This window comes from Hemiscyllium ocellatum, chromosome 24 (genome assembly GCF_020745735.1).
Source record: "Hemiscyllium ocellatum isolate sHemOce1 chromosome 24, sHemOce1.pat.X.cur, whole genome shotgun sequence".
NCBI classification, from domain to species: Eukaryota; Metazoa; Chordata; class Chondrichthyes; order Orectolobiformes; family Hemiscylliidae; genus Hemiscyllium; species Hemiscyllium ocellatum.
In genome coordinates, this window is record NC_083424.1 from 27,124,866 (window position 1) to 27,137,988 (window position 13,123).

Below are 13,123 nucleotides of genomic sequence, written 5' to 3' on the forward strand. Positions count from 1 at the left end.
TATGAATTAACAGAGGTCTAAAATACAACAGAGTTTTCATACTGGTCACTCAACTTAATATTGGCACATAGTATGTACAACACTATTTATATTGTGTCTTTAAAACAGTTTTCCTTAAGTCTCTATGATATTCCTAAGTGTTGATTAAAAACTAATAATAAGCAGAGTTGTTTAAGGTTTTGTCAAAGAATTTCTTTGCTTAATGGTGGGCAAATGCAGCAGTTTAGGGGAAAAATTCCAAAACATGGGCTACAGGATGAAGACACAGGAGATAAGAGCTTGGAAGTTATGCTTCCATAAAACACTGGTCAGGCTACAGCTGGATTACTGCATCTGTCCTATAATGAGCTGAAAAATGTGTTGCTGGAAAAGCGCAGCAGGTCAGGCAGCATCCAAGGAGCAGGAGAATCAACATTTCAGGCATAAGCCCTTCTTCAGGAACCTGAAGAAGGGCTTATGCCCGAAACATCGATTCTCCTGCTCCTTGGGTGCTGCCTGACCTCTGCACTTTTCCAGCAACACATTTTTCAGCTCTGATCTCCAGCATCTGCTGTCCTCACTTTCTCCTATCTGTCCTATAATGGTTGTTACAGGAAATTTGTGATTGTTTTAGAGAGGATGGATAGATGGTAATCCATCTAGGAGTCATAGGGGACTGGTATGCCAAGTGGTCAACCAGCAAGTGCCTTTGAAAAGGGCCAGCAGGTATTCAAGTGGCCAAACGTGTGCCTTCACAGGGATGGAGAAACCCAAGGGTCGATGTCCCTTACCCTGCCTTCAAGAGTAGCCAGCAATCAGATTTCTAAATCTCACTCACTTCAACCTTCCTTATCTATTTAGCTTTAAGTCCTTTGAGCTCTAGTGATATGACTAACCCAGACACTGCTCCCAGTGCAGTTTGGGTGAACTGGTCTTGGGTTGAATGATTACTTGTCAGTTACAATTACTTCCAAATTACTTCCTTTTGTCATGTAAATTTCTAATATGAGAATAAATAATACCAGAAATGCAACAGATCAGGTATGGAGAAAGAAGCAAGGTTAAAATATTGAGTCTAGAAACTATTGCGTTGATACTGTCAAGGTTGATGGTCTTTCACAGAACTGGAGAAGGTTAAAGATGTAACAGGTTGGAAGCAAGTACAGCAGGAAGGAAATGCCAGATGGGAGGAAAGGACAAGGGGGCTGCATTAGCATGATGGGTAGGAATGATTAAGAGATAATGAAGGAACAAATCAAATGAAAGATGGTAATGGGAACTAAAACTAGATCTAGAAGAGGAGTAAATTACAACAGTAGAATTGATACCAGTATGTACTGTTTGCAAAATGGGAGACGTGCTTATGATCAAATTGAGGTGCTATCATTCAAGGTTCAACTGAACTGCATTGGATCAGTGTAGCAGGCAAAGGACTGAAAAATCCCTCTGTCCACAGATACTCTCTGATGCTTCGAACATTTGAAACATTTTCTGTTTTTAGTTCATATTTCCAGCATCTGCAGTATTTTGTTTTCCACTGCCTGTTCTAAATGAATGGAGGCTCATTGAGGGTATGGAGCACACTGTGGGCGGCACGATGGCACAGTCGTTAGCACTGCTGCCTCACAGCGCCAGACACCTGGGTTCAATTCCTGCCTCAGGCAACTGTCTGTGTGGAGTTTGCACATTTTCCCTGTGTCTACATGGGTTTCCTCCCACAGTCCAAAGATGTGCAGGTTAGGTGAACTGGCCACGCTAAATTGCCTGTAGTGTTAGGTGAAAGGGTAAATGTAGGGGAATAGGTCTGGGTGGGTTGCTCTTCAGAGGGTCGGCGTGGACTTGTTGGGCCGAGGGGCCTGTTTCCACACCGTAAGTAATATAATCTAATTGTTAAGCTTGACAAAGGCATGGCTGAAGTATTTGACAACAGTTGGACAGAGGCAGAACAGCAGCAAATGTAAGCAATCTTTGCCATAGGAAAGACATAGGGTTAGACATTGAGTCCAGCTTTGAATTTGATGCCAAAGCTGCCAAGAGCTTGAAAAAATGGTAATGGAGTGGGGAATTGAGGACAAGAGTTTAAAGTGTATTTTTTGGGTTGCAGACAGTGGCTTTGGCCTTTACCAATGTTGAACTGGAGAAAACTAGTTCATCCAACACTGAAGAGCAATATATTTGAAACGTGAATCCCTGCCTCTGTCAATGAGGATTCTTGGATGACTCAGGCTCCCAGCCCCTAGTTTATGTGCACCAAGTGTACGCAAATGATCAATTATCACATCTTAAAAAAAAACATTAAAGGGCAACTTCTGTATCTGCAGAATCATTTTCCACGGTTTCAGTTACCCGCAGTTTACCATGGCCCAAACATATTACAGGGAACATTCCGGAACCAGGAACGGGGGCCTGCCGTGAAGGTAAATTTCCCATTTCAATGAATGGTTTCAGGCTTCTGCGGTAGGTCTTGGAACATATCCCCTCGGTTATGGGGGGGACCACTGTAAATACGTCTTCTGTTTATTGATATACAGACTAGACCTTCCTCATATGAAGAGTCACCAGACTCAAAACATTAACGCTGTTTTCTTTCCACAGATGCTGCCAGACCTGCTGAGTTTCACAGCAATTTCTGATTTTGTTTCAGAGGGGTGGCACGGTGGCTCAGTGGTTAGCACTGCTGCCTCACAGCACCAGGGTCCCAGGTTTGATTCCAGCCTCGGGTGACTGTCTGTGTGGAGATTGCACGTTCTCGCTGTGTCTGCGTGGGTTTCCTCTGGGTGCTCCGGTTTCCTCCCACAATCCAAAGATGTGAAGGTCAGGAGAATTGGCCATGCTAAATTGCCCGTAGTGTTAGGTGCATTAGTCAGAGGGGAAATGGTTCTGGGTGGGTTACTCTTTGGCGGGTTGGTGTGGACTGGTTGGGCCACTCTGTAGGGAATCTAATCTAAAGAAAATCTAACTACAAAGATTTCCAATATCCCCAGTTTTTTTTTATCTTCCTGAAAATAAAAAGCAAAAGCTCTCTCCCTACTTCCTCCTCAATTCTCCAAAGAAGTGTCAATTAATGCGAACATTCAGAAGTTCGGGACAGCTTTGTGCAACTCTCCCAACCTTTTCAACTGAAATCTCCTCCTAAAACAGTTCGAGTTTAACTTCCTCCTCAAGGGTTGAAGTCGTCTCACCAGAGTCCAAACCACGCTGAACTATTTTTAGGAGAAAGTGAGGACTGCAGATGCTGGAGATCAGAGCTGAAAAATGTGTTGCTGGAAAAGCGCAGCAGGTCTGGCAGCATCCCAGCAGCAGGAGAATCGACGTTTTGGGCATAAGCCCTTCTTCAGGAACTTTTTTTTAACCAGTAATACAAACTGCTGTAATGAAACATTAAACTATTTAACTTAAGCTATTAACCTATCAACTTAAAACAGCTCAACAGTCTCCTGTTACACACATGTAGCCCTCTTAAGAAATTAAGATTGCAGATTCTGTTTAAATACAGTACATTCATGAATGCAGTTGCCGTTCCACATAACTCAAACAGTTTATGTTCTTTCATCATCACTTAAAGCTCTTCACTCTACATCATTTTTTTTTGGGCACCTATACAATATAAATGCCCACCTTGAGACAGGGATGAAATTAAACAAGCCTTCTGGTTTATTGAGGTGCAACGTGGAATAATTTGCCAAACAGGTCAAAGCTGTCTGAAATCACAGCCACCCGGGGAAAATGAATATTATGATGCACACAAGCTATTCCAACGTTTCAGTCCCAGGGAGGAACTTCATCACAGAGTGATGATGCAACCACAAAAACACTAATCCCCTCATGATGCAGTCAAGAAGCTCCTGAAAGGGCTAACGTCAGGCTGCAATGATGAGGGATAGTAGGAACACAGTTTTATGACAGGCTAAACAGAAATAAAGTTATTGCTCACACACTCTCCTGACACATTCTCTCCTCATGAGAACTGGCAACAGAAATCATCTAATCTGTAGATTGTGATAACAAGCTGAACCATGGGCTTTCATGCCATTCAGTTGAAAACCTCACCTTTCAAGATATCACCAACTACAACAGTACGTACTCTCACCAGAACAAGTAAGATTAAACTGGATCCACACCATCCCCATCTCTTTTTAATGAAGCTTAACAGGGAGGAGACAAGGGTTTGGATCATCAGCTTGTGCACTTCCGTGAGTCAGCTAGTGAAGACATTTGTTGCCGGGACTGGAGGGTTTAGCTTATCGGGAGAGGCTGGATAGGTTGGGACTTTCCCAGAGTGTAGGAAGTTGAAGGGTGACCTTATACAAGTTTATAAAATCATAAGAGGCACAGAGGAGATGAATAGCAAAGGTCTTTTCCTTAGGGTAAAGAAAACTAGGGGCCAAATTTTTAAGATGAGAGGAGAAAGATTTAAAAGGGACCTGAGGGGCAACTTTTTCATACAGAGAGTCGATTGTATGTGGAATGAGCTGCTAGAGGAAGTGGTAGATGCAGGTACAGTTACAGCATTTCAAAGACATTAGGACAGGAACATGAGCAGGAAAGATTTAGAGATATAGGCCAAATGCAGGCAAATGGGACTAGTATAGTTTTGGAAATCTGGTCGACATGCATGAGTTAGACCGAAGGGTGTGTTTCTGTGCTGTTTGACTCTACGTTACAGTGGCACAGTGGCTTAGTGGTTAGCACTGCTGCCTGACAGCACCAGGGTGCCAGGTTTGATTTCAGCCTCAGGTGACTGTCTGTGTGGAGTTTGCACATTCTCCCCATGTCTGTGTTTGTTTCCTCCCACAGTCTAAAGATGTGCAGGTCAGGTAGATTGGCTGAGCTAAATTGCCCATTGTGCTAGGTGCATTAGTCAGAGGGAAATGAGTCTGGGTGGGTTACTCTTCGGAGGGGTCGGTGTGGACTTGTAGGGCCCGTTAGTAATCTAATCTAATCCATTCTGAACCAGGGTGGCAAAGCAAGCACTGTGCTTGGATTCATTTTCTTGAGGTAAACAGAGAATAAGTTAAGCATCCAGAAAGCTATCAGTGATTCTTGTTGGAAAGAGTCTATCAGCTCTAAGGTCATGCATGCCCCATTGGATATACTGCCTGCCTAAATTCAGATACTTGGACAACGTACTCATGTGATTGCATCCAAGTGTGGGTCAGCTTTGTCAAATCTGAAATAAAAACAAAATGCTGGAGGAACTCAGCAGGTCAGGCAGCATCAGTAGGGAGCAGGAAAAACAGAGGTAACGTTTCAAGTCCTATATGACTCTTCCACAGATCAGGCCCCGGAATGTTCTGAAGAAGAGTCAAATCAGACTCGAAAGTTAACTCTGTTTCTCTCTCCTAGACACTGTCAGACCTGCTAAGCAACATAAAAATGGCTTAACTTGGTGAAGAAAATAATGCTTTGAAATAGTGGACACTGATCGCTGTTCCAGAAACCACAGTGAAAGTGAGGAGAGCAGGCCAGAATCCGAATCATACAGAGAAGCTAACTGAACAAATCTCGACCAACAGACACCGAATGGAACTCCAGCACCAAAAGTTCAGCTGAACAAGACCCAAAAAAAACTGGATACCCAACAGGAGCCCGATTTAAAATGTCTACAGTCGATATGGATTTTGCGGTGATAATAAATTGCTGGTCCACAGGAACAGTACTGCTGGCAAACACTGGGTGAAAAAGACAAATATTTTCCTCTCCAATAAGTCTATTTTACCCTGTTAACTAATATTTTGGAGGGGGGGAAGGGGAGGGGCAGAGAGGTGCGGAGCATGGGAAAGCCTTCCAGCCGTAACTGCTTCTGCACTTCCCAAAGGTCCAGGTAATACACACATCTGCTCATGTACAAAATCAGAGGTGGCACATTTTCCCCTCATTAACCCAGGTACACTGAAGACAATCAGTGACCAGCAGCCTCTCCAACTGAGATCTGAATTGATTGGTGGTGTTTTTAAAGCTTCCCTATCCACAAGGCTCAATTGCTCACTAAATAAACTCACTAAAACCACTCAGAGCAGTTTCACCAATTTGACTTTAGCAAAAATGAGTTTGATTGATCAGGAGAAATACTCCAGTCAACTTCAGTAATGTTCAAAAAGTATGGTTAAAATTAAAGTGGCTATTCAATTTTAGTTTGAAACATAAAGGATTAGCTAGCTTTAAAAAACAAGAAACAGCACATTATACCTCAGGTACATTTCTTTTGAATTCTCGGCTCAGTTCTATTAGATGCTTGTGAGATTGTTCACTCTCCTCCTGACGAGCTGCAAGCTCTGATGCAACCGAATTCAGCTCCTTCTGTGGGTGAGATAAGGAGAGAAAGCAAGTTATTATCACAGAGGTCAAAAGTCTGCTTAAAAGTTTATCACAAGCCAGGTTGGAACTGTTGTTGACTGCAAGCTACCAAGAAGGATTAGTAGAAGAATGAGGGCATGAATTGGAGTCAATGAAAGGCTTTTAGATAGTCAGATATTTCAAATTATCGATCCTCACCTGCAAATGTTTTCCACGATTGGGAATTACTAAAGGTTGAAGGGGCTTCAAAAGATTAAAGTTCATTAAAATCACGGAAGCCAAGTTCATGCTATCTTTAAAGTGTCAGATGCAAAAACTGCTCCTAAACAAGATTTCCTAAATGGTGGCTCAGTGGTTAGCACTGTTGCCTCACAGCAGCAGGGTTGCAGGTTCAATTCCAGCCTTGGGCAACTGTGTGGAGTTCGCACGTTCTCCCCGTGTCTGTGTGGGTTTCCTCCGGGTGCTCCGGTTTCCTCCCACAGTCCAAAGATGTGCAGGTCAGGTGAATTGGCCATGCTAAATTGCCCAGAGTGTTTAGTGAGAGGGAAATGGACTGGTTAGGCCGAAAGCCCTGTTTCCACACTGCAGGGAATCTAATCTAGCCAAAGTTACTATTTGTTGTTCGCTCACTCAATGGGTCAAGGTAAAAAAATTCATGAAGATGAAGGGTCCAAACTTCCATCAGCTGATCTCAGCTGTGCAGTTCAAGAGTACTGCCTCTGGGTTCCAAGCCTCCGAACTCGGAAGGAAGAAAATCTGGGTTCCAATTCCAAATTGAAAGTCATTGACCCCAGTTGGAAGGTCAAGAATGGGGGGACTGGCTAAACACTGGCCAATATCACCATAGCTTATGATCAAGGTCACTTGTGTGAGATACCAGAGGACAAACACTGTCCAATGAACCATAACTCAACAAGCAGCAGACATGGAAAAGGGAGGAAATTGGAGCCAAATGGCTCGAGGGTAAGGAAAAGGATAAAAGCAAGAGTAAAAAAGGCACAAATATATATCATTTCAGATGAAAATATTTCATAAAATTCAACGTCACACAATTTAGAAGAAAACATCATTCAATTCTTTGTTGTGTTCCCTTGTGAACACCACATTGAAGCATAGTGACATTATAAAATACTTCTAACACATATAAAAATGAATACATTTGCATTAACTGCTAAACACAGTAGGATCAGGAATTAGATGACAGATTAGATAGTTTGAGCCTTAGAAACAAAGTGAATTTCAAATTTAACAAAGAAATCAATCATAAGAAATGGCATTTTATGGTAGCAGCCGAAATTTCGCAGTTGTAAAATATAGTAGTTCAATTTTCAGTAAATTGCTTTAAAACATGAATGTAAAATATCTCCATGTTTCTACTGCTTCAGGAATAATATTATACATGTAATTCTTCTAATGTCAACTTATCACAATTCAACTAATTTCTTTTGAAGTCTCAATTGTCAACTGCCTTTCTGCATGATTAAGTTCCCATTCCATCTTTTTATCTAGGAAGTGCCATTAATATTTTTACCCATGATGTTGTATTGATAGCTGATCCAAGATAGCTTGTTGGTCTGACCAATATTCAATACCTCCTGTTAGTTCTAATGTGAACATTCTCAGAAACATAGAATTGAAAATCTGTAAATATTTAATCAAACAGAAATCTGTGAAAGAGATCAGTTTTATGAGAATTGTCTTCCTGTTACAAATCAGGAATGTTTTCATTGACCTGCACAGATGGGGAAAATGATCAATTTTCTCAAATCTACATTATTCAGTTCAAGCGGGAATATATTAGCCTTTATTAGAAATATCATACTCAGCATTAGATGTTTTTTTTAAAGACAATATTCTACCACAGGTTATCTACTATATATGAGGCTCTTTCCTGCAAACATCAATACTCCAGAAACACAGCTTGACAGGAAAGTTTTAAGCCTGTTCATTATATGCCATGGCAACATCACACACCATGCATCTATTAAGCTATGTATGAAGTTACAAGGTGTGAAATGAATTCAGCTATAGATAATTAGTGGCAGGAAATCAGATGACTAAAAAGAATTAATGAGTAAACTGTATAAAGACATAAGCATGGAACATTAAAATTTAAAATCAGCATTGAGAATGAGCTATATCAAAAGACAATCCTTTCGGGACTTACCCAATGGGTCAATGAATTTATCCAGTAAATAGCTGACCAACAAGTCCCAGGTTTGATCTCTATGCAACACTGAGCTCACTGATTTCAGCCAGGGTTATGGCAAGCACCTACAAATGATGTTAGCATCTTAGGAATGGAAAGCTGCAAAGCAGATTTAGTTCTCTCCTTCTCATAATTACGTAGCAAGCTCAGCCTGAAATCTTACATCCACAATTAAGAGTTTTAATTAGATGTTCGCATAGTGGTCATGTCACTGGACTAGTAGGATCAGGAGCAGTCATCCAGAGGATCAGGCTAGTTTTCTACGGCACTGATTCACTTTGTGAGGGAAGGGCTTCAGAACTCTGAAGCAATTTTGGGAGGATGTCACCCACTGCACATCACTGAACACAAACAGCACAATGTAGGTGGAGTTACAACACACTAGACCAAAGTAGAGTACACTCTCTCTGGTTCACATGGACATATAAAGAAGATGGCTAACTCCTTAGTTCATGTAGCTATATGTTTTGATCAGGTATATCTGGAATAACCATATACAGCAATGTTTAGTGGTAACGTATAAGAAACAGTGCTACTTTGAAGTCTATGCCTGAAGACAATTCTTGAACTTTGCCTTCTCTTTGACCAGTCTATATTTTTATTTGAATGCAATTTCATCAGGTGGCATCAAACCACATGTTAAGAGAGTTCGCAGCACGTCAGTCTATGAAATTTAAATTCAATTAATAAATCCAACAGATGAATACAGCAGGATTTTGATGCTAATCTCAGTGATGGTAGCTATGGAACTATCAATTCTTGTAAAATGCGCATAGTTCAGGGCAGAAAGGTTGCTGTTCCTGTCCAGTCTAGCCACCATGTGGCTTCAGTGTCTGAACTCTGAAACAACCGAGTCCAGCACAAAGCTTCACCAAACTTGTACCAAAAAGCCAAAAGATCTCTTGTGGCTCATAAAGGTCTATCAGCGTTACAAGTAACACCAAATCCCATGAAAGAATTAGCAAGGACAAATGTCCACCTTCGCCAAAGTTTGCCAACAATCCTAACTGCGCACCTCAGGGGATGGTGAGCACTTGGGTAAATTACACATGGGTACCCCACCCCCACCCCAAAGGCATAACTCCACAAGGCGGGCGGCAGGTTCAGGAGAGGGTCATGCAGAGTGACAGCTTTGGCCCTGATTTTAGGCAAGTCATTTGACTCACAAAGTGGCTGCATAATCTAAAGAACGGCGTGTGTCTTACTTTTACTGAAATGGTAACCCCTCCACAGCCCGATTCTTTCTTTTTGTGTTGCAACTAATTGCAATCAGCAGCAGATATCTGACACAGTGACAGCATCAGCAAAATTGTTGCTGAGAGCACAGAATCTTTGTCTAAAAATAATCAGACATTCTGTGCACTGCTGTTTGTTATAATGGTAATCGATGCTGGAGGCTTTGGATTCCATCAATTTATAGATCTCCACCGCTCTGCCTAGTGATTGTGCTCTGCACATGCTGCCAAGGAAGCACAGGGCACTGGATGATTAAGATAAGCCCAGATTCTATTCAGACATTCCTTATCAGTTCTGCTTCTTTGCAATGCAAAGATGGCTTGAACACCTTAAGATTAGTTCGCCAGCAATGATGTCAAACTTCAGGGTATTGATCAATAAATCAAATCACACAAAATCAATCAGCCAATCAGACAAGCCAGCAAATGCATTATTGCTGCTTCCCAAAGGCAGCAGCCGGTGCACGGATTTCAGCTAAACAGCATTGCCTGGCGCTCTGCCAACCACTCGTCCGTCTAATAGACTCCACAGTAGACAAACACAAGCCCAGCAGAACAGCAATAAATTTCTCATCAAATAGCAGAAACAGACACAAGATGAACATCTGCTCTGCCCTGACAAAGCTCTTGTGCTCATCTCAAATAAATGGTATCTGCAAACTGTTCCTGACAGACCACCCCAAAGGTAGCCTCACCTCGACCAAAGTAGCACACAAGAGCATTCTGTCGGTTATTTCAATCAGTTAATTTAAGCTGACTTCATGTTTCTTCCTTCCAAAGTTGAGTCTAATCTGAAAAGTAGCCAGACCCAGGCAGTCAATAAATAGACCATCTAGAGAACCTGTACCACTCGGACAACCTCTTACAGTTTCCATCAAACCGAGATGACCTGAAAGGTAAATGAACACTGTAATGTGCTTACCAATAAGACCCAACAGTGCTACAAAACACTCTGAACAAATTGCTTCCCACTAGGAATGGACTTGATTGATTAAAGGACCAGTCATTCTAAAGGTTGTTCAGTAGTAAATCCATAGCACGACCAGCCATGGTGTCAAGTCCAATGCAAACCATCACACTGGTAAAATAAAATCCAATCAAAGCTGTATATAACTTCCATACAGCAACGTATGTACCTGGCGCACATAAACCTCGCCTTGATTTAATTCTGCCCTTTCGATCTGTGCTGCACAACTCCAGGCAATGAAGTGTGCTAGAGTGGTTATATGGTGCAATATGATATCATTTCACTGCCAACTCTCCTGAGCACCTGCTCAGCTCATTTCTAAAGGTCAGTGTAAATAAACCAAACTTGGATGTTATTCCAGTTACAAAGCCAATCGTAGTTTTTAGAAAGTCTGTGAAAGAAAGAACATGCATTTTTTGAGCCCTCTTCACAATCTTAGGACATTCCAAATATCTCACAAACAACAGCCTACAATCACTGCTGTAACCAAGAAATGTGGCAACTATGTTGAGCACAGCATGATCCCGCAAAACAGCAATGATGCAAATGGCTGGACAGCTTGTGGTTCAGTGATAACTCCTGACACGGACAGCACCTCAAACTTCTTTCAATCCTGGCACAGTGTCCTTTGCATCCAGGTGACAGAGATCACCTCAGATAGTGCTGTACACCCTCAATACAACATTCAGTGTTAACTGCTGGCTGACTTCAGCAAGACATGCTTAGACACTTTATGTCAAGATATGCAGTTTGGGATGCTGCTGATTAAAAGAAATCAGATCTCATCACGTCAATTAATATTTACCCTACACTGCTTTCAAAGTCGGTTATAGGGCCAACACTGTCAAAAGCAACGTGCACTTACATTTTACTTGGAATATTAAAAACATCCTGAGACATTTCATAAATTGGAATTAAATGCAGAAACGAGTGATAGATGGAGAGATTACATTCGATGATAAAATGCTCGGTCAAAAATGAGTTTTAAAGGATGGAAAGAGAAATGAAGAGCAGAGATTTATAAGTGCATTCAAAGTGGGACTGGGTTTCTGAAGGTTAAGCTGTACAAGAAATGTGAGAATGGATAAAATGAAAATTGGGGAAGGAGATGGAAGACTGGAAATGATGGGGTGGGGTGAAACAGTAACAGGATTTGCAGCCAAGGACATAGATTTTAACCTGAGGACATTGTAGGCCAAAGTACTAATGAAGCTTAGTGAATGTAACTTGTGCATGACCAGATTTGGTGTGGGCCAGGAGTGTGTTTGAGTTGGTGTGTTTAAGGCCAAGTGGAAATGATGGAAAGTGAAGACTGGAAGGCCGTAACAAAGGCTTTGGGATAATGGACTCCAGAAGTACTAAAAGAGTTTTGACAGTATTAGGACAGAGGTTTGCAGAGATGAAAATAAATTGTATTTGCGATTGATAAAATGTGGAGCTTAATTATGAATTCAACAGACTATCATGGTTACTATTTTTTTGGTAACACTATATCAATGACGCTTAAAATCTATATTAATTACCTCAGTTTGAAGAGACATTTTCTCAAGAGAGTTTTATTTATTAAAACATCCTGGTTGATGTGGGATAAAAACAGAAAATGCTAGAGGCACAGCTGCAGTAATATCTCCCTTTAGGATAGTCTGAAGGCTCTCTACTTCTCCCTTGAAAAGAGGCCTGACCTGAATAGTCCCCATCCATCACCAGCCCCTCCTCCCACCTGGGTAAGCTCATTCTTACTCCTTTAACTTGACCCACTTTCTCCTAGTCAAAGGTGTGGCTGTTGGTATGTGCATGGGTCCCAGCTACACTTGCCTCCTTGTGGGGTATGTAAAACATTCCTACTCAGGCCCCCACCCACTACTCTGTGATGAGTTGATGTAATCGATGCTGCTTGTTGCTCTCAACTAAAATTGGAAAAGTCATCGGTTTTGCTTCCCATTTCCATCCTTCGTTCACCTTCACCTGGTGCATCTCTGGCTCTTTTCCCTTCCTTGAATTCCCTATTTTCATTTCTATCCACCAACATGGAGGAAAAACCCATTCTCAGTTACTTTGACCACACTCTGCTTCCTTCAAGGACTCTGTTCCATTCTCCCAGTTCGTCAGTCACTGTTGCATCTGTTCGGATGATACCACCTTCCAGAAGGATGCTTCTGACATGACTTCCTTTCTCCTCAACCAAGGACTCCCCCTCACCATGGCTGGTAGGGCCTTATCCGTATCACACCTATTTCCACCCTCACCACTTCCCCGCCCTCTGAGAGTAATGACAGAGTAGCCTTGCTCTCACTTTCCACCCTCAGCGGTTTCTGCAGTCAAAGGATTGCAGAATTCTGCCATTCCTCTGCTTCTACCTCAAAACAGATCTTTCCCTCCCCTCTACTGTCAGCCATTCTGCAGGGACCACTCCCTCCACGACACCCTGGTCCATTT

General features: G+C 42.0%; 1 protein-coding gene across 6 annotated transcripts in view; it reads right to left on the bottom strand.

Annotated features, from left to right (window-relative positions):
• The window catches only part of cux2b (cut-like homeobox 2b), a 327,451-nt gene that overhangs the window by 169,419 nt on the left and 144,909 nt on the right, over nucleotides 1-13,123 (bottom strand). For 5 of the 6 annotated variants that reach the window (XM_060843611.1, XM_060843610.1, XM_060843609.1 and 2 more), the window contains exon 2: nucleotides 6,169-6,279. In XM_060843611.1, coding sequence (XP_060699594.1) covers nucleotides 6,169-6,279 — 111 coding nt within the window. Of the gene's footprint in view, nucleotides 1-6,168; nucleotides 6,280-10,642; nucleotides 10,720-13,123 lie in introns of those variants that run through there. The other variant, XM_060843613.1, reaches the window with a different exon arrangement.